This window comes from Arachis stenosperma, chromosome 9 (genome assembly GCF_014773155.1).
Source record: "Arachis stenosperma cultivar V10309 chromosome 9, arast.V10309.gnm1.PFL2, whole genome shotgun sequence".
NCBI classification, from domain to species: domain Eukaryota; kingdom Viridiplantae; phylum Streptophyta; class Magnoliopsida; order Fabales; family Fabaceae; genus Arachis; species Arachis stenosperma.
The window spans coordinates 57,440,020-57,467,487 of NC_080385.1; the positions used below are offsets into that span (position 1 = coordinate 57,440,020).

Below are 27,468 nucleotides of genomic sequence, written 5' to 3' on the forward strand. Positions count from 1 at the left end.
TTCTTTTGTGTCTGTCACTAACGCCCAGCCTTCAGGAGTTTGAAGCTCGTCACAGTCATTCAGTCATTGAATCCTACTCAGAATACCACAGACAAGGTTTAGACCTTCCGGATTCTCTTGAATACCGTCATCAATTCTAGCTTATACCACGAAGATTCCGATTAAGGGATCCAAGAGATATCCACTCAATCTAAGGTAGAACGGAGCTGGTTGTCAGGCACACGTTCATAGGTGAGAATGATGATGAGTGTCACGGATAATCACATTCATCAAGTTGAGAAACAAGTGATATCTTAGAACAAGAACAAGCTGAATTGAATAGAAGAACAATAGTAATTGCATTAATACTCGAGGTACAGCAGAGCTCCACACCTTAATCTATGGTGTGTAGAAACTCCACCGTTGAAAATACATAAGAACAAGGTCTAGGCATGGCCGTGAGGCCAGCCCCATGATCTAAGATAGCATAAAACTACTCAAAGATAGCTACCCAGATGAGAATACAATAGTAAAAGGTCCTATATGTAGAGAACTAGTAGCCTAGGGTTTACAGAAATGAGTAAATGACATAAAAAATCCACTTCCGGGCCCACTTGGTGTGTGCTTAGGTTGAGCATTGACGCATTTTCGTGTAGAGACTTTTCTTGGAGTTAAACGCCAGCTTTTGTGCCAGTTTGGGCGTTTAACTCCCATTCTTGTGCCAGTTCCGGCGTTTAACGCCGGGCAGTTTTGAGCTGATTTGGAACACCGATTTGGGCCATCAAATCTTGGGCAAAGTATGGACTATTATACATTGCTGGAAAGCCCAGGATGTCTACTTTCCAACGCAGTTGAGAGCGCGCCAGTTGAGCTTCTGTAGCTCCAGAAAATCCACTTCGAGTGCAGAGAGGTCAGAATCCAACAGCATCTGCAGTCCTTTTCAGCCTCTGAATCAGAGTTTTGCTCAGGTCCCTCAATTTCAGCCAGAAAATACCTAAAATCACAGAAAAACACACAAACTCATAGTAAAGTCCAGAAAATTAAATTTTAACTAAAAACTAATAAAAATATAATAAAAACTAACTAAAACATACTAAAAACATACTAAAAATAATGCCAAAAAGCATATAAATTATCCGCTCATCAGAACTCCTTGTCCGTGTGGATGTGGCCCCTATGTTTTAGAAATATATAATTTACAAGAACATAAGACATAATTCCAACCAATAAAGCCTAAATAATTACAACACAAAAAAAAGCATATATAATTAAGGACTGAAAAGTTTTTATGATAATAAAATAAATAAATATAAATATTTGAATTATCTAGGTACACAAACAGGATCAAAGAAACACATTTGACATTTCAGTATATTAGTTTCTCTTATCCTATTGTGAACTATTGATTGATATCATTACAGTAGAAGCCAAACATTCATGGGCAATGAACAAGACAAGCTCCAATTTTTCATAAAACATGAAATAAATTGCATGAAAGTAGCTAGACTTACAATAGGAATGGCAGGATGAGTATAAACCCCTCCAGGTGAATAAAGTGCTGCATGAGGTAGCATCATAGGCTGAAAGAGGTGTTCTAGTTACTGCAACCCTGGATCAAGGTAACATAATTCATTATTAAGAATGAAAATTCTATCATTTTTCTAAAGTATATTACTTTTTCTCCTTCATGTATTAATACCCTTATCATTTTAATGAACCAAAATGCTAATAAGATATACATATTTCCATAGTAGATATGCTGCCAAATTTGAAAGAACAAATAAATACTAATAGTGCTGTTTCTGTCTCATCAAGAGTGGAGTTTGGTTCCCCTGTTCAAGTAACTCCGATATTCAGATCTTTGGCTACAGGGATTCCCAGCCCACAATTTTCGGAAAGTGTAAGTTATTACCCAAACACCTTGGGATTAAACAATTTTAAGACCAACAGAAATACTATCACAGTAATAGTAACAACTAACAAGTATGAATATACTGTTAATAACATTATATATTTGGAAACCGCACTGTTAATAATTAATCAATGGATAGTGAACTACATTAACAGAAAAAAAAGGGTAGATTAGATTCTAAACATGCTCTCTTAAAGACTCTTCTGAGGATTTCAGGGCCTGAAGATAATCAAGCAACATTTTGGGCTCTGGAAAGAACAAAGGTTAACTAATAGTTCACGGATAAATTTATAACAAAAAAATAAAGCAATTGTGTACAAAGAACTAAATCTTGAACAATTAAAATGCAGATGTATATCACAATTAACATGCCAAAGACAAGGAACAAACTAACCAGGAGTGGCACCAACAGGTACATAAGGCTCATTTTGAATTGAAGAATGCCAACTTTGAATCTCAGATTTAGCAGCCTCAAGTTCATTCTGGAAAATTCACTGATCAAGTCAATAGTTATAAATGAAGCCTTGTCATTGATAACCAATCATGAATTCATCTCTTAAATTACATGAAATGTAACTAAAGTCCACTTTTAACATGATGACAGATAGTAAATAAATAAAATAGTAAATAAATAGAATAATAAATATTTAGACAATAACATGTGCACAAGAAAGATAATGGTAGCAGAAGGGGCAAATTCCAATAATGGAAGAAAATGTACTTGGCACGTTGCAAGTGTATCCTTACAGTTCTGAAGGCTGTCAATAACAAGATTCGAAAGAATGAAAGGAAAAAGAAAGGTTAGGCACAAACTAATGTTGGGAAATTTTTGAATGCCCTTTCCTCACCTGCAGCCAATAATAAAAGCTTTAATTTTGCATCTTATCTTTTCTTACTAATACAGTAACAGAGGGAAGAGCAGCAAGGGGAATTTACCATGTAAACTGCATACAAGATGACCAGAAGCTATGCAAGGATTTAATTATGGCTATTCATGGGCCTGGGCTTTCATAACTACTACTAGCACTCAAAAACACTAGTTTAAGGCTTTGTTTCTCTATAACAGTTTCCTACTACAAATGAAAAATACATTATTGTCAATTCTCATAAACTGAATGAGAAAATTGGACTATGCTCCAACTCACTTCGAGCCTTCTCAAATTAAAAAACAAATAGATGCTACAGCCCTTAGATGCTAAGAAGAAAAGCCATGTGTACTGGTAAAAATGAACTGCTATAGTAAGGAAATTCATAGATTGTCTTTTAAGATTGCCAAAGCACATGGACAGTGTGCTGCACAAGAATGTGATTGATTTACAGAAGTTTGAACTATTCATTGCAGATAGACATATAAAAACATGGGAAGTAATGTTGTACAAGCTTTCTTTGATCACATTCAAAATGCAAAATCAAATGAATAAGTGACACATAAAAGAATGTACCTAGTCACAGCACCTATTGAGCGGCCCCATAATCCAATCAGAGAGACGTTTTCATCTGCTCGCAAATAATTAGCCACAGCTCTCAGATCATCTTTCTGAAAATAATCAAGATTGTTAACTAATCATCTTAGTAATTGAGGTACAGGATCTAGAATGATCCCATCAAGAAAGTAATTATGGTAAGACATTAATGGATAATTACTTTGCATAAAGAAATATAGCTAGATGTGATATTTTTCAAATTGTTTATTGAGAAAATACATACTTCATTCCAACCTAGTGTGACATGATCCCCTCCAGAAATTCCAGATCCTGAGAAATCCAAAGCAAGAACTGTAATATTTGATGGAAGTAAAATTATAGAAGCTTCACCGTCATCAGCCCTGCATCCACTACACCAATTAATAATTGCTTTGAAAGACACAGAAACCATGAAACCATATAAGCACACATAAACACACCTAAGCATGATCAAAATGAATAGCAAAACCCAGCTAGGCATTTTGTCAAGCACAAACTGTGCATTACACTTTGAATGTGATTCACTCAGTAATAAGCATACATATACTCCAAATCCAACACTGGAGAAAAAGGAGTTATTCACAACATTGGAGAAAAAGAGAATTTAATATTATCATTTTTTATGAACAAATATGAACAAAAGTATGAACAGAAAACGGACATTTTATGAAGAAAATTCACAAAGTACACAGCATTCAATATTATTATCAGTGCTTATGAACAAGTATGAATAAAAAAATGAGCAAAATTATGAACAGCAAAGTGACTGTTTAACAAACTATACGGCATTCAATATTCTCAATTTATCACAGTACTCACCGGTTGCGAGGAGGAAGGGCAGTGGCAGAAACACAACGGCGACACAGAGAGAGAAGGAGAGCGCTCGAACAGAGGAGACGGCCAACGAGCTTCCAAACGACGGCGATGGAGCTTCCAATCACGGCGACACAGCTTCCTACGACGGCGACAGATCTTCTACGGTGGCGGTGGAGGCTATGTCTGTGTAGGGCCTGCGGTGGCTGCGCCGCTGCGGGGCTGCGAGACTGTGGGGGTTGCGGGGAGCTGTGAGGGCTGATGCGGGGGCTACGTGGCTGCAGTGGCGGCAGAGACTACGGTGGCTGTGGCGGCGGGTTGCAAGGCGAAGAGTTCGAAGGATGAGGGCGAAGAGTTCGAATAGAGTGTGAATGGGAGGTGATAAAATTAGGGTTTTCAATATTTTCGACGGATTTAATTTAAATTACAGACGGATTTTCTGTCTGTAATAATTTAATAAAACGCAGCGTTTAGTCTATTTAATTACAGACGGAAAATCTGTCTGTAACCATTTTTCACGGAAAAAAATTAATTTTTTCGACGGATTCTCTTTTCCGTCTGTAATTTATGCTAATTCATTTTTTTTGTTTTCCGACAAAAAATCCCTTTGAATTCCTTCTGTATTTCCGTGGGATAAAATCCATCAAAAATATCTGTCTGTAATAACTAGTTTTCTAGTAGTGAAATCCATAAAAAATGGCCACAAATTACCGGTTCTTTTCTAGTGTATTTACTTCAAATTATACAGTAATTTTTATCTATAAACTTTATATAAACTCATCACAATTTTTTTTAAAAAAATAGTTAATACTTTTTTTCCTTTAATTAGAACCTATAAATTCTTCAAGAAATGTTTCATAACTTACTTATTCTATTACTCTATATATAATTACGTACTATAGGTAAAAGAAATTAGAAAGAATTTATTTCATAATTTTTTTATTACTGTGTATTTTCCTAAATTTTCTTTTATCAAAACACACAAAAAAGAAGAGAGGGAAAAAAAAGGCATTCGTCTAAATCATAAATTTACAGTATTAATTGGAATTCCAAGCATGCTAAAATAAAGGTGAAAACTTGGGTGCAGTCGACTTCACGTTAAGTTGATAATTGAGAGCTATTAGATGATTGAACTGATTTGACTAGATTTTTATCTAACGACTCTCAACTATCAACTTTACATGAAGTCGACTGCACCTGAGTTTTCACCTAAAATAAACTTAACTCATTTTATTTTATTTTATTCATACAAGTTTAGGAGTATCCCATACTGTAGTTTTATAAAGTATGCAGCACATACGCTTACACAGAATTGTCTTCAATTCATAAACTTGTGCCCTATTGTTCAAATATAGAGGACTTCTAGTTCTTCAAGCTGAGATACTTGAATCTTTTGGTGGAGTGTTAGAAAACTTCCATGTAGCTTTTCCATGAGTTTCACTAAAGTGACGAGTACCTGCTACATCCTCAATTGGAACTGCATCGGAAATTTCTTTTAAGACCCTTTCTTCAAGTCTCACTGCTAAGGCACCAACGTTTTGATCCAGATTTTTAATCTTGGTTGTTCCTGTAGCGGCGAACACAAATTTCAGCAAGTAACTAATAATATTATGTATAATATTTTTCATACATTATATATTAGGTAATGTCTAGTTTGTACTCTAAAAATTTTAACGTCTATGAAAATAATCTTTGATTTTTAAAAAAGATTAAATTTGTTTCTAAATTTATAAAATTTGAATTTCGTTTGTCTCTAATTTAAATGTCGTTAACAATCATATGGAGCATTGAAATATCATTGTGGCATCTCTGACAATAAGGACAAGTGATTAAGATTTCAATATAATTAAATAGGTGTAATATTTTGTTATGTTACTGACCAGGGATAGGCGCAACATCATTGCCTTGTTGGAGAATCCACGCTAATGCCAATTGGACAGGGCTGCATTGGTGCTTCTTAGCAAGGCTTTCTATTCGCTCATATATCTTCTTGTTCTTCTCCAAGTTCTGTGCTTGGTAGCGAGGATGAGCATTCTAGTAAATAAAAAAGTAACCCTCTATTAGACAACTAAATAATTATTCTTTTTCGTCTATAATAGCAAAATTATTAGAATAAGTGTTGAATTTGATCTATGAATTTTTACTACTAATCTTTGGTTTTGAATATAAAAATATTCAATTTGATCTCTGAATATATAAGGATGGATTAAATTAAAATTTTTGTTACTAATTCTTTTAGCAAAATACTTAAGTGTTTAGATAATTACTACTATAGCAGTTTAACAGCTAGTTTACATAACGTAAGAGGTCGAACTCAATTTAGTCTTAATTTGATCGTTTAATAAAATAAATTTTATAGATGTAGATATCTTAATTTTATCTCTTGAAAAAACTAAATTGAGTATTATATTAAGTTACCATAACTACTAGTCACATTGACGATGCAAAAGATAGATTAAATTCATAATTATAAACAAAGCACAAAATTAAATAAGTTTAAAATTTTTCAAAAAGCCAAACTAGTTATGGAGTAAAAAGATAAGGATCAGATGAAACTTTAATTAATTTGTTTCATAAATATACATACCAAAACACTATCAGCTGGAAGGTTTTCCACAACTCCTTTGCCACCAAAAAAGCCACGACCAAGAGGACTGTATGGTACAATTCCAATACCAAGCTCTCTGAAAAAATAAAAATATTAGAAAAACTCAATCTCACATCATCACAAATAAATGAAATACACATTCAGAAACAACGGATCCATGTTCTCCCCTCTATCTTAAATTATAACAAGTCATAAAAGTCTCATACCTGCCTACTTCTATGAAATTAAGTAAGTAAAATTAACCTGCAAAGAGGAATTATCTCTTCTTCAACATCACGAGTCCAAAGTGACCATTCAAGTTGTACAGCAGTAATTGGATGAACTGCATGTGCTCTTCTTATTGTATCCGAGCTAGCTTCGGATAATCCAATGTATTTAACTTTTCCTTCTTCCACCAATTTCTTAAGTTCACCCATCTATAATAATAATCCAACAAACTACTTGTTAATAATGTACCTAGTAAGATAGGTGATTACTTTTATAAAGATGTCTTCATATAAAATTGATATTGTAATTTATTATATGAATTAACATATGACTAAACATATTAATAATATCATCTTCATGGAAAAATGTGTTTACGAAAGTAACTACCAATAATAGGATAACATAAGTCAAAAAGTTCTCGAATGTTATCTTTTTCTATTTCATGCCTGATATAAAATTTAACAAATTTTAAAAGAAAAGATATTATACAAGACAAGAAAATAATAAAAAAAAAAGTGACCAGTATAGAATGTGTCCTATGTTCCAATTTAATTAATATGCAAAGCTATTAATAAAAGAAGTTTTTAACTGTATCTTCTATAGGAACTGTTGTGTCCACTCTATGCTGATAATAGAGATCGATGTATTCAACTCCAAGACGTTTCAAACTAGCTTCGCAACATGACCGTACATAGCTTGGTGTACCATTGATCTTCATGTTTAAAGTATTAATATCTAACTTTTCAATACCAAACTTTGTAGCTATCTGGATCTTTTTTCTAGGGAGTTGCTTTAAAACCTGAAAAAAATTAATACAAAAATATTATACATAAGGAAAGCTAAAGAAAATGTCAATTTTGAGTTAATAAAGATTTTGTTAATAAGAGCGATAAATAATAAATTAAAAAAAAGAATAGGGAACCACGCTTTTTATGAGCAACCTAAATAATAGATTAAAAAAAAAGTTAATTTTAAGTTCTATGGATAAATTCCATTCACATCTCTTTGAAGTCTTACGCATACCATCCTTTAGTTTGTAGTTCTTTTGATAAACATCACACTAGATTTTTAAAAATTTTTTTTTTATTCTTCATAAATATTAGTTAATATATATTAATAGAAACTGTTAGTCCGTTGACTTATCGAATCTTTATGGATGTACCTCCCACATCACATACATGTGTTCTAAATTTTAACGCTTCTCTTTCTCTTTCTCTTTCTCTTTCTCTTTTCCTTTTCCTTTTCCTTTTACTTTTTCTTTGTTCAATTAAAATGGCAAAAATATCCTCTATAACAAAGCCAAAATCCAGAGAGAGTTTCGTTATTGTATATTGTTCTCTTTTATTGAAGAGTTAAAGATATAACTTTGGATAACTTATTTTAATTAAAAGAGGCAATAGCAATTCCATTTGCAATCAATACAATAATAATCTCAATGATGCTGATGAATGTAAGAGACTATAATAATCTCAATGATGCTGAATGCATAATTTTTTATTTTAAACGAATTTAACTTTTATATCCTTAAAAATTGTACTTGGTAAGAGCAACCCAAATAAGAATAGTTTTTATGCAGAAGTAGTAATTCCTTCGTACCTTTCCGACCAAAATTTCATTAGCATTGAGTCCATAAATATCAGAAGTATCAAAGAAGGTGATTCCCTTATTAAAAGCATGCTTAATAATAGAAATGCCTTCCTCTTGAGAAACACCAGCAGCGTAGGCTCCTGTAAGGTTCATACATCCAAATCCCAACTTCGAAACCTTAATAACAGAAAATAATTGAATCATAAATTAATAGATACATAAATGTTTCATAATATTCAAGTTAAAATATTTAAAATGACAAAACTACATTGAACCAACGGTTATTAAATTTACTTTTTTTTTTTCAAAATCAAAAGTGAGACTCAAATCCACGATCTAGGTGAGTGTAGAGAAAAATATGCCATTTGAATTATAACTTTTTGGCCATTTACATTTTCTTAACAACAAGCGATCAAGCACTTTGATTGCAAATCCTTATAATTTATATTAATGTGTCCTTATTAGATACATAATTCTTGATTCATACAAATATAATTATATATTATGACTACTATATCAATAAGTATTATCGTATCTATTGATTTACTCTTTCATTTATTAAAAATTAGTTAAGATGATAAATGATAAATATTTTATAATTTAACTAAAATGTTTTTGGTTTAAATTTTAAGAATAATAATCTTTCATAAATTATATACAATGAAAAATATATTTTAGAATAAAAAAACCAAAAATTTTTATATTCTTATTATATATATAGCATAAATATAGATTAGAAGTTTTATTTTGAAGATATACTTTGAGTATACAATCATAATAGATGTATATTAAAATTAAATACAAAAATTAATTATTAGTATAAAATATATAATGACTTATTTTAATGTATGTATAGTATTTTTATTTTACGAGTAGCTGCGGTAGATTGATAGGTGATTCTTATCTTTTAAACTAATTAAATATTCGAGTTGAACTAGAATAGAGAGTTTAATACCTCAAGGCCTTGGTTACCAAGTTTCACAAGAGGAATATGGATGCTCTGAACTTCGGCCATACACAAAATAGAATCCAAATGGAGCCTTGACGATTATATATGTTTGAAATATGAGCTTGTATGTATATATATGTATGTATTAATATGCTTGTTAATTCGGGATGTTTGCACTTTGAAGGTATCTATCTATATATATAGGCGTTTAATTGCTTTAATTTATTATATCTGGTCTTTGTGATGACTTTGTTAACGACATTCAGTGTGTCACTATTTTCGTTGATTTCATCACTGAGTATGTCACCACGAACTTAAAAAAGAAGTAACACATTGCTATTGTACGTGGTGGTTGATTAATGAATGTTTGTGCTTTACATCTGTTTGATCTTCTTTCCTCTATTTTTCATCCGTTTGATATCTCTCTCTCCAATGTTTTTTTTTTTTTAAGAATGAAAAAAGTTTTTTTGAAGTGACAATATTAATAAAATAATAAAATAAAATTTTAATTATTTTTGAATTTATAATATTTATCATTTCTGAATCCTACTATCTTAATTTAATGATGATTAATAATATACTTTTTTTTTTCTAAAAGACAATACAATTTTAGAGAAACCAAATCCTTTAAGAATAATCAATCAATATATAATACCTAGTGGAGAAAATATAATCATGAAAGGTTAAGAATATATACTAACCAACACAAGATAGATGTTAGCACTAGGGGGCACTAGAAACACACAGTGGGTTTCGATTTTGACGGTCCTAATAAAATATTTAGACTATTAAATAGTCTTAGTAATTAAATATATTTTTAAAACAATTGTGAAATAATAATTTTTTTAATTTTATTTATTAATTAATTCACAACTAGAAAATAGATTAATACAGACAGATTTATAGACAGATTTAATCTTTATTATAAACAGATTTTTGGTTACCGACGGATTTTGTGCCTCTGTAAAAGCCCCATCGAAAATTATTTACCGACGGATTTTTTTTCGTCAAAAAATTACAGACGGATTTTTACCAGTTACTGACGGATTTTCCTTCTGTAAATTTTCTATCCATTTCCCAAAGGCGAAGAACTTTCCGACGGATTTTCCGTCTGTAATTACAGACGTATTTTCAGACGGATTTTCCATCTGTAATTACAGACAGATTTTTCGACGGATTTTTCGTTTGTAATTTGAACCTTGGAAAATCATCTCACACTATGATTACAGACAGAAAATCTATCTGTAAATTCGTCGAAAAAATAAAATAGAAATTTTTTTAAATTTTTCCATTGCAAAATGAATACTTTAGGTTTATTTTTTAAATTTCCTCCATCAAACACACTGTAAATTGAAAAAAAAGAGACCAAAAATCATATAGATAAACATAATATTTATTATATGATACCTATAAAATTGGATGTTATTTTTCAACATCATTGGCCAATATCTCACTATCATAAAAAGGTACCCAAAAAATAAACCATTGACAAAACTATAACTATTTACATTACTCATTGACACTACTAGTTCCTTTATTTTCAACAATTTAAACAAACAAGAGTTTATATTGATCCTATTCCTTTTAGATTGCACGATGGTGACTTGCTCAAAGCCATTGACAAATACACCTCCTGGATCTCCTTGTGGTTGTGTGTGGCCACTTCAAGTTAAACTCCACATCAGCATTGCAATATACAAGTTCTTCCCTTTGGTTTTCAAGCTAGCTGAGGAAATTGCAGCCAGTCTTTTATTGAGTCGCAACCAGGTTTGCATTGTTGGAGCTAATGCAGCAAATCATCAACTAGAGAAAACCACTGTTCTCTTAAATTTGGTGCCTCAAGGAGTTAAGTTTGATGATACAATAGCATTCTTGATATACAAGAAATTCTAACACAAAGAAATTCTCACTGATGCTTCCCTTTTTGGCACAAGAAATTCTGGCACAAAGAAAATCTAATGGCTTATTCAACCAGAAAAAGAATATATTTCAAGGTACCTAATTACTTTCATGGCTTATAAGGCAACTCGCGAAATCATAAAAACCAAATCCTTGTGACATTGATTAATGGAAATATTGAGATAATATTCTATATATTCTATTTATTTTAATCAGCAAAGGGAAGAAAACACATTTTGTATTGACACAGCTCTCTTCTTTATTTATAGAGTTTGCTGATACAGAAGCTGTCACAAAGCAGAGTTTAAAAAATTTATCCTTCTAAATGGTCTTTACACACACATCACAACTATACTAATATTTGGCAGCAACTGAACTTGCCTTTCAATTGAAGGGCACAATATAGATTTATCTCAACAAAGACCTTTGCCTTCTTTGATTTAAGATCAACAGAATCCTTTTAAGAAGGTATATGAACATCAGTAACAAATATTGTTACGCTATAAGAAAGAAATATTTATGTATAAACAACAGCAATTATAAACCATGACCATTTATTTCTACAGTTCCCTTTTGCAATTGATAACCTACACCTGAATCCACTTAAGAGAATCCACTTAAGACTATGTCACTTTATTGATAACCTCAAAACTCCTATATATGAAGCAGTGGTCAGCAATTCCAGTAAAAGCAGAAGCAAGATATACTAGGATTGCATGACTGCCAAAAGAAAACAAGATCAATTCCACCACTTATATAAGAATTGTAAAGAAACACAAATTCACGTATTTATAAGCATTAAAATAAGAAAGGAGGGTTAAAAAGCATGGTTCCTTATCAAGAATTACCTCTCGGAGAGCTTCAAGTTTCCATGAACAATAGCCGAAACTTTCTGCAGAGGGTTTACTTCTGCAAAGACATCAACAATTTTGTTATAAGACGTGTTAGATATAAGACACCAACAAATTTATAAGCACCAACTATTGCAACCAAATCATACAAGAAATATAAGACGTTTAGATAGAAATTTGTTGAATCAGTAGAGCAGAGATAATAGACACCAACAAATAGAGATAGATAGATAGATAGATAGATAAATAGATAACTATTGCAAGAACTCATCGGATTGCTTCCCAGCCTCAACAACCTCTCTCTCACACCCCTTCACAAAAACTCGAGTTATAAAAAGCAGCAAAGGAACAATAAAAAGACATGGAGGTTTTAATTGAGTAATCGGTTCTTATAGCATACCTCGTAAACTGAGATTCTTGCAACATGTGGTCCATTCTGTTCCAAAAGAAGTTTCTTTTTTCTGGGAAAGAGAATATCAGTCTTAGAGAAGAAACACTGCCCTATAGTAAAAGGAATTGAGTAAACTAATATCACAGAAAACGAAACTCAAGTTCCTATAGTAAAAGGAATGATGAATGAAAACACAAAAATCAGCACTGAATATCAGTAGCAATAAAGCATAGAATTCAGGGTTAGTTGAAGAACCTGGCATGTTTGAGACAAATCCACCTCTGTTCTCAATGCTGCCCCGCTCAGTATTAGGTTCATGCTCAGTAGTCATCTGTACAGCCTCCCCTACCCTTGACAGAACTTGCAACATAAAAATAATTAATTAAGAGTGAAATAGCAAGAATAAAGATACATATTACTACTTATGTACACATAAAAGAAAAGCACAGCAGTGAAGAAAACAGAGACTGAATCTGAATTCAAAAATGGAGACTCAATTGAACATACTATTTCAAAAGCAGTTCAGTCATTAGATCAAACACCTCATCTGCACAAACACAACATTGAGCACATATATCTACCTAATTATACTGAGACTAATTAACAAACATTTGATGTGCATGTTAGGTCACATATATCTACCTAATTATCCACTGAGACTAATTAACAAATGCATCCCCAGAGCCTTGAGCTTTTAAAACAATACTCACGAATATTCAATTTATCGGACACAATCAAGTTTAAGTGTTTAATACTGCCAGAAAACTTATCCTTGAATTTTACCTTTATTCCAACAATAGCAAGCAAAACAAGATCATTTTCTGGTAACGACCATTGGGCCAAATCATCTTCATTAGATGGAACTTTGTCTAATTCATATGATCTGTAAGCAATGGCAACACAACGCAAGCTGCGAGCAGCCATGTTATTAATAGCCTCCTTGAAAGCTACCTGAAAGAAGTTTTACAATAATTAATCAACTTGGAAGATGCTGAAAAAGAAAAATTATCAACTGCTTTCAATTGCTATACTTTGTGAAATATTATCAGTTGTTACGTTAGCTGATTTTTCAAACTTTGGCATAGAGTAAGTTACTTCAAACAACACTCTAATCGAATTGATAAAAATAAGGTGATGTAAGTGGTAATCATGTTCCATGTTTCTTAAATATTGATACAGATCCATCAAAAGATTTTTTTCCTTATCTCCAATGTTCATTTCAGTTATTTTCATCTCAGTACTTGAAATTGTTGCTAACCTTCATCTCAGTATCCTGGGCATGTGATATGACCATAATAACAAAGAAAACACTTTCACATTTATAATTTCATTTCATTCACGAGCAAAGTTAATCATCAAAAGCTAAAAGGATGCATACTCTGATACTAGTTCAAAAGTACAATGAATGGCAAACAAATATATCAAATTCTCACCAGCTTCACAGCAACACCGCCTCTTTTTTTCTCGGAATTAAAGGGAAGACATGGAGAACTATCGTATTTGATCTGAGAAGACTGAAATTCATACCCAACTGCAATATGTATGAGTTGAGCTTTAATCAATAGAGGGAAGGCGTGGAAGAGCAATAATAATAATAGAGGAAAAACAACAAAGGTACCTTTACTGCCCATGAAAGAATTGTCTTCTCTATAGGAGATCCTGAAATCTCTGCCTCTCCCCCTTCCTACCAAACCAAATTCAGTCACAAATGTAACGGTTAATAAATATTAAATGACTCGACATCAGCAATTATGTCTAAGCTGTAAGAAGTTTTCAACTTGAAGAATCACAAGATATTGTTATTAGCAGAGCACATAAATTAGCACCAAACTATACAACATAAAATGGAATCCTAGAAACACTTATTAAATTATGTTTGAAGGCAAACCTTAGGCACAAAAACATTTTCAGTAGCATAATTTTGCATCACCATAACTCCACTAAAATCTGTTTCGAAACCATCATCAGAATTAATTGTTCCAATAGCATGTCGATTTCTCTGGATAAGAAATATGGCTACCTGCATGGTCAATTTAGCATAAAATCATGTGAAAATAGATTTCAGATCTATGTCTCTTACATCAGATGGCAGAGAAATTACTGCCTACTGAGCCTCTTTACCATGCCAAGTAAGTTGCCAACTACGATTGAGCCTATAGGATCATAAATAGCATTTTCAGTGACATTCACTGTAATCAATGATGCCCCTGCAATAAGAAGGCCTGTCACAGCAGCACCATCCTGCATATTTTGCTACCGTTTATAAGAACAAGCTAACAGGGAGAATATTAATTCACTACTAAAGGAGTTTTAGGAACTAAGGAATATATTCAAGTTGCATAGCCTACCGGAGGGAAGAATAACTAAAACAATCTTAGCAAAAGTTTTCTTTTCACCTTTCTACATTCTTGTTTTAATGCTTAAAAACTACTACAACATATCTTTTTTACCAACGGTAGCATACATGTTGAAGTTCCATTCAACTGAATAATGTGCATAGCTTTAAATAGCAGAAGAATGTGGAAAGCTTTGAATAATTGTTGCTGAGAAAAAACATAGCCAAAATCATAATGAGTGATAAGTAGTGCATGTTATTCACTCACATAACATGGCTAGAGGTAGCAAAATACACTCCAAACTTGAGAGAGAAAACAAGAAAGTTACACCAAAGTGCAGTTGTCACAGCTCGTACACTAGAATAATAAAGAGGAAAAAAAGGAATTAGGTGAAAGTAAATGGGACAAGTCATGGTAGCACTATCTTGAGATATCAAATTAAGTAGCAACAGAGAGAAATGATATCCATGACAACACACACAACACTCCACCATGCTAAGTCAGTTTCCAAATTGGTCTGATATATATATATATATTAGGAAAAACAATATTAATAACAATAATGATAATGCTAACTAAAGCAAAAGCAAAAATACCATCACAGCAACACAAAGGTTGTGCTTATCACTATGTTCTTATCACTTTTCAGTTTTATGATATTCCAAGTGTTAAAGCAAAACCAAAAGCAGCCAAAGTAAGGTTCAATCAATTGAAAATAAATAATACCACAACCATAAACAATTAATTAGAACAAAAAAGAACAAAAAAGAACAAGTAATGGTAGAATAAAATGATCACGATTTCACGATGCTAAATTCAGAAAACCCTAAGAGTCTTAAAAAAACAAGAACTACTTTTTCTAAGCATTCCAATTATATTTGGCCCTCTTTAACTTCTCATATTTAGCAAATTAGACAGTTTTTCTCGAGATATGTTCAACTATACAAAATTGATAGCAATTAACCACTAATCGGCACTGTTTCAAATCAAAATTTGATACCAGAGCAAGACACTGCACAATAACGCGTTTGGAATGAAAAATTAGCGAGAGAAACAAGGGATGGAGTTAGGGCTAACCTGTTTAGTGGAGTTCAAATAGATCAAAAGATTGAAGATCTATGCAACCCTATATATAAAGTGTTTGATTCGATTTGATTCGGTTAGTGGAGAAGCTGGTCTTTGCCGAAGAAGAAGTTACCAATGGAGTCAACTATCATTCCGAGCTTCGCTTCAAGCTTCGCCATTCAACAATAACCATTGAGTTTCCACCGAGTTGAGATGAGTTTCACGAATCGCTCTAGATGCGACAAAAGTGGCGGCGGAGGGAGCCCGTGTGACGGAAGGGATGATAGAGAGAGATCCTGTGATGCGAGCGGCGGCGACAGCGACGGGAGAAGCTGGTGCGACGGAGATAAGAAGCAACTAGTGACGGAGAGACTCATTTGATTTGTGTGGAGTGTGAATGGATACAGAGGGTGGGATAAAATAAGGTTAACTCAATTTTTCTGACAGAAAATTTTAAATTATAGACGGATTTTTCCGTCTGTAATAATTTAATAAAACGCAGTGTTTTGTCTATTTAATTATAGACAGATTTTCTGTCTGTAACCATTTCTCACTGAAAAAGATTAATTTTTCCGATGGAATTATCGACGGATTCTCTTTTCCGTCTGTAATTTATGCTAATCCATTTTTTTTGTTTTCCGACAAAAAATCCCTCTGAAATTCCCTTTGTATTTTAGTGGGATAACATCTGTCGGAAATATCCGTCTGTAATAACTAGTTTTCTAGTAGTGATTTTTATATATTATTTAATTTTAAATTTATTTTATATTTTATAAATTATTATTTATTATTTATCTTATCTTTATAACTTTATATGTCATTAAAAATTTGATGTTCCATCAATATCTATTTTTAATCTTTTTTTAATTTTATTTTAAATTTGAAATTCTAATTTTATATTTTTCAATTTTAATATTAATAATTTCGTAATTTATTATCAATGTCTTTTTCAGTTGTCCAATTCTATCATTGAGATTGTTTATGATTCATTCTGATTTGATTTGTTATGGCGATTCTGATAATTGTTTATTAATTGATTAATTGCTACTACAAAAAATATTAGTTTTAGCCACTAACTTTTAGCGGCAATAGTTTAATGGTTATTGTTTGTTTTATTTAAGTTGTGTTTTTATGACAATTATATATTTACCACTAACACTATATATTATAATGACAACTATTATTATTGTCACTAAAAATACATAAAAAATACTTTTAGTTAGAAATTTTTAATGGCCATAGTTTTATGGCTACTAGTATTCTTACTAAAACATTTTTTCATAACAATTGGCCAATTAACAAACAGAAGGAGAGATTGCGTGAAACAGAGATAGAAGAGAGAGCTCACTGCCGAAACTCTAAGCTCGTTGCCGTCGGCATTGCCGCTGCAGTTCCAAAGGCTTTTGGAATCGAGCAAAGGCTCCTCTTCCGCCTCTGAGATCAAGAGAAAGTGCCTTTTTGTCAACACATCTCCTCTATGAACGACTCCTTGGACTTCATTTCCATTCGATCCGCCTCAGATCTGCATCGCTGTCATCATTTGTTCGTCTCAGATCTATGTCGCCAAGGGCTTTCAGCCACCGTTGCTGCTCTTGTCGCAACACCACACTTCTGCCACTTGTACCACCTCCATTTTTGCGTGTAAACACACAAGATCATCGCCGCAATAGGTCTTCTCTGTTTGTTTTTTTTATTTTGGTTTAAATACTCAGAAGCATGTGATTTTCTCTCTGTTATTATTTTTGCTCTGTTTGCTTGCTTGATCCTAATCAATCTGGCAGATCAAGCTAAAATCGAAGTGTTTAAGTATTTCAGATCCTAATTTTTTGTTTGCTCTATCTTCTCCGTTCTTGCTTGCTTGCGCCATTCTTGCTTGCTTGCTCCGTTAATACTTGGATTTTGGTTTAAATGTTTGAAATGCTTTTTGCAGAGTTTCATTAAGATTATGTTTGTACTATTGCTTAGAATATAAAAATGTTTGAGAGTCTATTTACAGTAGTGATTGTTGCAAGGAGTGAGATGTTGATGCTGAATTTTCTAATTCTGTGGTTTTTAGAATATCATTGATGAGCTATATTTTGTCGGTATAGAATTTTCCAATAGAATTGTGTCGTGAGTATAGTCTAAACCAACAAACTATAATGCATCAAACAAATAAAGTGTGTCCACAATTCAAATTAATAATCGAGAGTATTAGTCTCGAGTCGTTCTCCCTAGCAGTTGCCCTAAGAAGCACATCATTTGTTAGGAGTTCTCATGGTGTTTAAGGTTGAATACGAGAAATATAAACAAACTTGCATAAAAGAAATGAACAAGTAATCAAGTAGGCTAAAGGATACAAGAGATTGAACTAAGCAAGAGTGAATGGCAATCATTCAATATAAAAGCCTTGGCTAGGGTTGGGAATTAGAATTCCTATCCGCATTGTCTCCAATAATTGTGATGAGAATTGGTTATTGCTCCACCTAGTTAACCTCTAACTATGGAGGAAAGTCAAGTGAAAATAATCAAATTGAGTCCACAAGTCCTAGTCAGATCCCTAGAAATGACTAGAGTTAGTGTTATTCAAGTCAATTAGCAATTTTCAATTATCAATCAACAAGAAGCTTTGACAATTCAAGTGTTTCCAATTATCCAACCCCTAAGCCAAGAGTGAAAATCTACTCCATAGCTATAGTTGACATTTTCTCAAATATTTGGTGAGCAATAATAGAAGACATCATGAAATTGAGAAGAAAAATTGAATTAAAGCTTTCTATTGCAAATAATTAACAACAATCAAGCAATTAACAACAATGAACATAAAATTCCTCATTGCATTAATAGAAATCAAAATAACAAGGTCTAGATCCAAGATTTACAATGCTAGAGCAACAAGAGCACTAAATTAAGAGTAGAAGAAGAAGATCTACAACTAGAACAATGTAAAATTGAATCAAATTCAGATCTAACCAAAGGATCCAAGTGCAATTGGAGTTGAGAAAGCCAAAAACCTAGAGAGAAGTTGTAGTTTCTCTCTCTAAAAAGATGTAACTACCCAAAACTAACTAAAATGAGTAAAAGATGATCCCCCCTTCAACCCTTGGTCCTTTATGTCTTTTCCCGCTAGAATTCTACTCAAAATTGGGTCTAAAGCTCCCCTGATATCGCCAGTCACGTTTTCACTAAAGAGGTCACGTGCGAACGTCACGCGTACGCGTCGATGAGAATTCTACCCAGCTATGCAGAAGCGTCGACTTTTGCGCACCAATCTCAAATCTGAGCTCCCACGCGTGCACGTAGGATGCATGTGCGCGTCGATTCCAATGCTTCAAAACTCCATTTTTCATGCTCCTTCCACTTATGCATGCTTCCTTTCCTCTTCTAGACCATTCTTGCCTCCTATAAACTCTGAAATCACTCAGCAAATAGATCATGCCATCGAATGGTAATAAAAGGAGATTAAAATATAGCTTATTTAGAACCTAAAAGCCATGTTTTCAACCATTAAGCAAAATTAGGAAGGAAACACAAAACTATGCATTTTATGTGAATAAGTGTGAAGTAAGTTGATGAAATCCTCTAAATTTTGCACAAAATATACCACGAAATAGTGGCGCATCAAATCTCTCCACACTTAAACCAGGCATGTCCTCATGGTTAAGATTAAAGACCAAAGAACATAGGAGAATGAGTTTATTGATATGCAATCTATCTATATGCATGCAACTAATGCAAATGTATCTATCTACTTCGTCAAAGGTAGATCAACTTCCAAGAATATATATATGAGCACATAGGGCCAAGATGACTAAACAATTCATGACTCTACCAATTCAAAGCATCAAAGCGGAGTGTATATACTTGCATAAAGAAAGCTCATGAAAGTTGGGAACAAGGAATTGAGCATCAAATCCTCACCAGAAGTGTTTGCACTCTAGTCGCTCAAGTGTTTAGGGTTGATCAGTCAATCCTCTTCTAATCATGCTTTTCCTGATTTGTTTGTCATCTAACAATCAACAATTATCCAATGCATGCATACACCTATCATAAGGTCTTCTCATAGGTTGTAGTGGGGCAAGGGTCAAGGTAGGGTTATATATGGCTAAGTGAGCTCAAAATTCGAATCTTTGATTAATGTAAGCTTCCCACCTAACCTATATAACAACCTATACAATTTGAAGGCTAACCTAACTACCCACATTCTTTACTTTTTCACATACTCATGCATTCTCTTCTTGATCACAACCCATATGCCTCAATTCTTATTGAACTCAACTTTGGGGCGTTTTGTCCCCTTTTATTGCATTTCTTTTTCTTTTTTTTTTTCTATTTTCCTTCTTTTTCTTTTTTCTATATTTTTTATTTTTCTTTTTTTCTCTCTTTTTTTATGTAATTATATCCAAAGGTATCAATGCATATGGTTCAAATATTTAATTGACACATAAGTATGTACTCAATTTCTAATATTTTCAACAAAATACAAAAACACCCCTTTTACCTCAACCAATGTCTTAAGTTTTTCCACACTTGAATGTTACATACACTCACTAGCCTAAGCTAATCAAAGATCTGAATTAAGGACATTTATTGTTTTTTGCTTTAAGGCTTATAATGTGCTAAATTAAGAACAAAGTGGGTAAATCGTAGGCTCAAAGTTGGCTAACAGTGGTTGATGAAAGGTAGGCCATTTGGGTATATGTGCTAAATAAAATGATAGCCTCAATCATATAACTGCATGTCTACATGGAATAATGGACATAAAGAATCAAAAAAATCGATGATTACAATCATAGAAAGAGAACAACGCACACAAGAATGGAAATAAGTGATTATAAGGTTTAACCACATCATTGGGCTCAAGTCTCACATGGTTGTGTTCTTATCTCAAAACCATGTTCCAAAATACATTCTTCAAGCAAGATTAACACAAAAATTTTCAAATTGGGAGGGTAGGGTGCCCTATAGATGATTTCTTGGAAAAGAAGTTATCACCCTGACTAACCAAGTAGTCCTAACATGCAAGAAGTGTTCAAATACAAAAACTAACCATGCAATCTATTCTAATAACGAAAGAAAAATAAAAATCATGTTAGTTGAAAAGAGAATAGATGTTAACTACGGAAGTCGGTAACCGACCTCCCCACACTTAAAAGTTCGCACGGTCCTCCGTGCCTTGGGTGATACGCAAAGTGAAATTGAGGTCGCCACCTCCATCTTCCATGTCCTGAGTACTCGCTTCACTGTGGTCCAAAGCGGATGTGGAAATGTCCGGGTCATCCGTAGGTGGGTTGACACAACCCCAAAGCTTCTTGTAGTAAGCAAATCGGCGCTTGTTACGCCTCTCATACCGATCTATCTTCTCATGGAGCTTTACAAGCAATTGATGGGTTGACTTTGGTGGTGCGGGTGAAGTGGTAAGAATGGTGGAAAGGGGGGCTATGTCAAGGCTCGGGGTATCCATGGGAGGCTGAAGATATTTCCCGCTTGGGACGATATCGCCCTTTGCCGGAATTGTAGCTTTCATGTCCGTAGCCTCGCAAGGAACACTGGCAACAGCAACCAAATTGGATACCAACACAGGAAATGGTAGATTACCCTTGGCCTGGACTCGACTCATCGCTTGTTGGATGAGGAGAGAGATGTTGACTGGCCTCTCCGTGAGTATGCACCAAACGAGGAGGGCGAGGTCCGCCATGATGGATGACTTATGGGTGCTAGGTAGCACGTAGTGAGATAAGATCTGGGCCCATGCCCTAGCCTCTACAGTGAGATGGCGTACATCAATGCTCTTGGGTCGGGATCTTTGGCTCCTGATAAACCCCCTTTTTAGGGTTTATCTTGTGTTGAATTTAGAGTATTTTGATAACATTTTCTCACATTTAGCCAATGAATGAGCATGGTTTTGTTATCTCTCCCGTATTTGTGCTTAAATGTAAAAACATGCTTTTTTAAGCCTTTACTTTGGTAATTTTAATTCATCCTTGATTCCATAAGGTGCCTTGATGTGTTTGCTAGTAATCTCAGGTTAAAATAGGCTAAGCATGGATCAAAGGAACAAGGAAGGAAGCATGCAAGTAGAGAGAAGCACAAAAAGCCAAAGAACTGATCTCGTCCAAGGACACGCACGCGCACAAGGTGCTCGTGCACATATTGCAATATCGACCAGGGACCCGTACGCGTACTGTGCGCGTTCGCACCGAAGGCCGCACGTGATTTTTAAATGAAACTTGTGCCCGTCAATTTCTGGGAAGCTATGGGGCCCAGTGCAACCAACTTTGGCGCCAAAATGCATTAAAAGGACCAAGGATTGAAGGAAAAATCATCTTGGAAGACTTAGCATCATTTTTAGGATTAGTTTTAGAGATAGTTTCTAGAGAGAGAATCTCTCACTTCGCTCTAGAATTAGGATTAGGTTTAGGTAATCTCTCTTCTTAGATCTAGGATTAATTCATACTTTGATTTACTTGTCCTTTATCAAGTCTTACTCTTCTCTTCTTCCTCTCTCTAGTTATGTACTTTAATTCTTGCAATTCTTCATTTTGTTGTGGATCTAATGTTGTTCTTTTGTTTTCTTTCAATAACGCAATTTGAGGTAATTCATGATAATTATGATTTCCTTGATTGTTGTTGTTAATTCTTTGCATTCAATTGTAGTTAGAATTCATTCTTGTTGTGATTTACTATACTTTTCTTTTGCACCTTCCAAGTGTTTGATGAAATGCTTGGGAGAATGTTAGAATAGAATTTTATGTTCTTGGTTTGGGAAGATAACTTAGGAACTCTTGAGTTACTAATATCCAAGTGATTGATAGTTGATAGCCATTGACTCTAGCTTTCATTAATTCAATTAGTGAACTAGGATTTATAGACTTTGATTGATATAACTCACTTGACTTTCCTTTGCTATTAGCTAGAGGATGACTTAGTGAGATTGATCCTTGCTACTATCATGATTGTGATTAGTGATAATGATATAGGTCCTTGATCATCAAACCTTGCCAAGACCATTTTGTTAATAAAATTTCATTTCCATTTACTTTTCATATTTCTCATCTAAAACCCCAAAATAAACAAGTTCATAACCAATAACAAGAACACTACCCTGCAAGTCATTTGAGAGACGACCCGAGATTTAAATACTTCGGTTTATAGATTTTAGGGGTTTGTACTTGTGACAAACAAATTTTTGTATGAAAGGATTATTGTTGGTTTAGAGACTATACTTTACAACGAGATTTCATTAATAAAATTCTAAACCGTCAAAAATCTAATCATCAGCTCCCTCGGGTCCAAAATGACTCCGGTCCAGCAATAACCCGGCGGATAGCATCCCAATAAAAAATAAACTCAAAGTCATCACGCTGGCGCAAGATCTTTTGGTAACCATCCATTTCTTCCAGTACGGGTAAAACATTAAGCACTTGTTGAATAACCTCTTCCGAAATCGGGACTTGCTTTTGGCACACATATACTGACTGAAGAGAAGGAAAGTGGTAGTTGGTCTAATATTCTACCACCCAAGAGAGGTTGGCCTCTTGTGGTCTTCGCATGAGAAACCTTCATCCTCGCTGCTCAATGCGGGGCATCACATATTGAGCAATGTGGTTTGGTGGGGCGAGTAGGTGTTCGGGATGATAGTTCTTCTCAACCATGGCGGAGAACATGAGCTCACAGAAGCGGTTGGAAAACCTTGTGGAGTCCCTTGCCGGATTGCTCCTCTCTTGTTCATCAATATGAACAATTGTCTTCGCCTTCTTTGACAGGAGTTTAGCTCCTAGTGTAGGGTGCGCCTTGGAGGTTGATTTTCGGGGTTCCCTTTTAGTAGCCGGGGTTTTTGACGCCTTCTCCTTGCCTTTCTTGGTGGCCATCCTGAAAAAAGAAAGAAGAGGAGAACCATTAAACCCGAAATAATCAACATTTGGAAGATAACATACAAGTGACAAGTAGTGCCCCAAAAGGAGTGGTATGTCTTGAGGACATGACAGCTGCAACATGTGATCAAGACACTAATAAAATCAAGGGGCATAACACTTAGCATGGGATGCAAGAGTGAGTAAAGCATGCAATAAGGCATGAGAAGGATATAGTCAAGCATCAATAAGAATGAAGCAAGTCATGGAAAATGGGCATAAGAATGGTAATCATGAAGCAAAAGAGGCTCAATGCATAAATTAAAGGAAAGGCAAGTGTATGAAGAAGAAGCACCAAGTTGAGAGCACAAAGTCAAAATTGAACTAAAATGGTGTAGGTGCCTTTCAACAAACACTTGGTGTGTGATATTCAAACAATGAGAAAGTATAAAGAATTCAATATGTAAAACCCCAAATGGAACACCAAACAACAACACAACACCACAAAGTCATAAAGGAATCAAGAAATAACAAAAGGATCCATCAAAGCAAGATAAAACTCAAAGATCAACACCATGGAAAAAATAAGAAAAGAAAAAGAGCAAATAAGCAAGAATCAATTAATAGAGATCCATCTAAGAAGAAAAGAAAAAGAGAACTAAATGCAACTAGTAAGAGAAATAGAATCTAGAATAAGAGATAAGAAGGAAGAGGAGTAGAGATGAACCTGATAAGTAAGAACCGTCGTCAGTCTAGGTTTTCTTCTTAAAGAAAGGAATTACTTCGTTGGAAGCATAGCTCCAAACCAACAAGCAACTCTCGCATCAAATAAAAATTTATGGTTTTGTCACATGTACAAACCCCAAATAAGAATTAACCGGAGTATTTGGACTCTGGGTCGTCTCACAAGGATTGCAATGAAGTGTATGATTATTGGCTATGAAGTATGTTTTGGGGTTTTTGGAATAAGAGACATGAAAGGTAAATGATAAGGAAATTCAAATAACAAAAAGGCCTTGGGAAGGGTTGGTAGTCAAGGATCTCTATTCTTATCACTAACCACAACATGAGAATTGGCAAGAATCAACCCCATTAAGTCATCCTCTAACTAATAAAGGAGAGTCAAATGAGTCATGTCAATCCAAGTCCATAAGTCCTAAGTCTCCACCAATTCAGTTAGTGATATCTAAGGTCAACGGTTCCCAATCATCAATCACTTGCACATTAGCAACTCAAAAGTTCCTAAGTTACCTTTCCAAGCCAAGAGCATAAAATTCTACTCTAAAATCCTTCCAAGCATTTTGTCAAACACTTGGAAGGCATAAAAGGAAAGCATAATAAATGGCAAGAATTAGTGGAATCTAACAACTACCAATTGCAAGGAAGGTAAAATCTCAACTCAAATCAACAATAAAAGAACATCAAACATTAAATTGCATTAAAGAAAAGGTCCAAATCCAACAAGAGTTCATCATCACAAAAGATAGCAAAAAGGAGAATTAACATGAAAACTAAGAGGAATCAAGAATAGGAACATGAAATTGAAGAGAAAACAAGATGAGAACATGAAATTGGAACTAGATTTAAGATGAAATTAACCTAATCTACCCTAATTCTAGAGAGAAGAGGGATCTTCTCTCTCTAGAAACTACACTACATGATGTCAAAACTACAACCAATTGCTCCCCCCTTTCCTTAGGCTTCAATTCTGCATGAAATACACTTAGAAACATGTTGGAATTGGGCCTGGACTGCTTAGAAATTGCCCCCAGCGTTTTGCTTTTAAGTGAGTCACGTACGAGTATCGGCGTGTACGCGCCATGTGCGCGTGCGCGTCGATTGACTAATTCTTCATCCGCGCGGACGCGGCAGGTCCGCATACGCGTCCTTAGGCGAACTCGCTTTTGCGCGCACGCCCCTTGTACGTGTGCGCGCCCATTGATGCATTCCCAATTCTTGGTTTCTTCATGCATTCTCCACTTTGTATGCTTTTTTCTCATTTCTTCCATCCAATACTTGCCCTATGAACCTGAAATCACTCAACAAATATATCAAGGCATCAGATGGAATTAAAGTGAGTTAAAATCACCAATTTAAGGGCTTAAAAAGCATGTTTTTATACTTAAGCACAATTCAAGGGAGAATTACAAAACCATGCTATTTTATTGAATAAATGTGAGAAAAAGTGATAAAATCCCCCAAATTAACCACAAAATAAACCACGAAATCGGAGTTTATCAAATCTCCCTACACTTAAACTAAGCATGTCCTCATGCTAAAATCAAGAAAGAAGCAAAAAGGTATCACATTTATTCCATGCAAACTAACTAAATGCAACCTATCTATATGCAATCTATCTAAATGAATGTAACTACTTGGTCAAAATAGGTCAACTTCCAAGAATACATACAAGTACAAGGGCTAAAGCATAGCAATCAAAGCAAACCCACAATTGAATTAAATCATTGAAAGATTTTATAAACTTGCAAGAAAAGATGATCATGGGTGGAGACATGTAACTGAGCGATCGAAGCCTCACCGGATGTGTATCCGCTCTAGGCACTCAAGTATATGGGGTTGATTCACTCAATTCTCCCATAATCATGCTTTCCAAGATTTGTTTTTCATCTAACAATCAACAATTACTTTATGCATGCATACAAATATCATGAGGGCTTTCCATAGGTTGTAATGGGCTAGGGTCAAGGTAGGATGCATATGGTCAAGTGGACTAGACTTTGAATCTTTGATTAACCTAAGCTTTCCACCTAACCTATGATAACCTAGACGGTTCTAAACAAACCTAACTACCTATTCTTCACTTTTTCACACACTCATGCATTCTCTTTTGATCACCACACATATGCATTGACTCTTATTGAACTTTACCTTGGGGAATTTTGTCCCCTTCTTATTGCTTTTCTTTTTCTTTCTTTTCTATTTTTTCTTTTGATATATATATTTTTTTCTTTATTTTATATTATTTATTTTTTTCTTTTTGCAATAAAGTATATACAAAAGTATCAATGTATATGGTTTTACATTCAATGCATGAGTATGTACCCAATTTCCCAAAATTTTGACAAAAATACAAAAATACACTTTCATCCCAACCAATGTTCCCAACTCTCCCAAACTTGAATGATAAGCACTCTCACTAGTCTAAGCTAATCAAAGATCCAAACAAGGGACATTTATTGTTTTTCGCCTTAGGCTTGTAATGTGCTACAATTAATAATAAGTGGGTTAAGCGTAGGCTCAAAGTTGGTTAACAATGGAAGATAAAAGGTAGGCTATATGGGTAAGTGAGCTAATTGAAACAACAACCCCAATCATGTAATTGTATGTATACATAGAATAATGGACATATAGAATCAAATAGATCAAAGATTATAATCATAGGAAGAGAATAATGCACACAAGAATGAAAGTAAGTGGTTATGTATGATGTAACCACACAATTGCGGCTCAAATCTCACATGCTTGTGTTTTTAGCTCAAAAACATGATCCACAATTGTATAATTCAAGCAAGTTCTAAATTTTTTTTTTCAATCAATTGGGGTGCCCTATAGATA

The 27,468-nt window shown here is 34.0% G+C and overlaps 2 protein-coding genes across 3 annotated transcripts; both read right to left on the reverse strand.

The window, feature by feature from the left end:
- Positions 1–353: 353 nt before the first annotated feature.
- On the reverse strand, positions 354–4,679 carry LOC130949544 (uncharacterized). The gene is made up of 6 exons (XM_057878229.1): positions 4,659–4,679; positions 4,174–4,397; positions 3,599–3,716; positions 3,334–3,428; positions 1,491–2,373; positions 354–973 (listed from the first exon to the last, which is right to left on the reverse strand). Exons 1-5 carry the CDS (start codon positions 4,677–4,679, stop codon positions 2,160–2,162), a joined length of 672 nt encoding a protein of 223 aa, XP_057734212.1. The 3' UTR covers positions 354–973; positions 1,491–2,159.
- Positions 4,680–5,184: 505 nt separating this feature from the next.
- LOC130951721 (probable aldo-keto reductase 1) lies at positions 5,185–9,676 on the reverse strand. Of its 2 annotated transcripts, none has more exons than XM_057880431.1 (7): positions 9,525–9,676; positions 8,579–8,746; positions 7,572–7,781; positions 7,019–7,191; positions 6,755–6,851; positions 6,048–6,174; positions 5,185–5,734 (listed from the first exon to the last, which is right to left on the reverse strand). In XM_057880431.1, exons 1-7 carry the CDS (start codon positions 9,582–9,584, stop codon positions 5,538–5,540), a joined length of 1,032 nt encoding a protein of 343 aa, XP_057736414.1. In that variant the 5' UTR covers positions 9,585–9,676; the 3' UTR covers positions 5,185–5,537. The 2 variants fall into 2 exon arrangements, with proteins under 2 accessions (XP_057736414.1, XP_057736413.1); XM_057880430.1 differs by having other exon boundaries at positions 6,048–6,201.
- Positions 9,677–27,468: the final 17,792 nt, after the last annotated feature.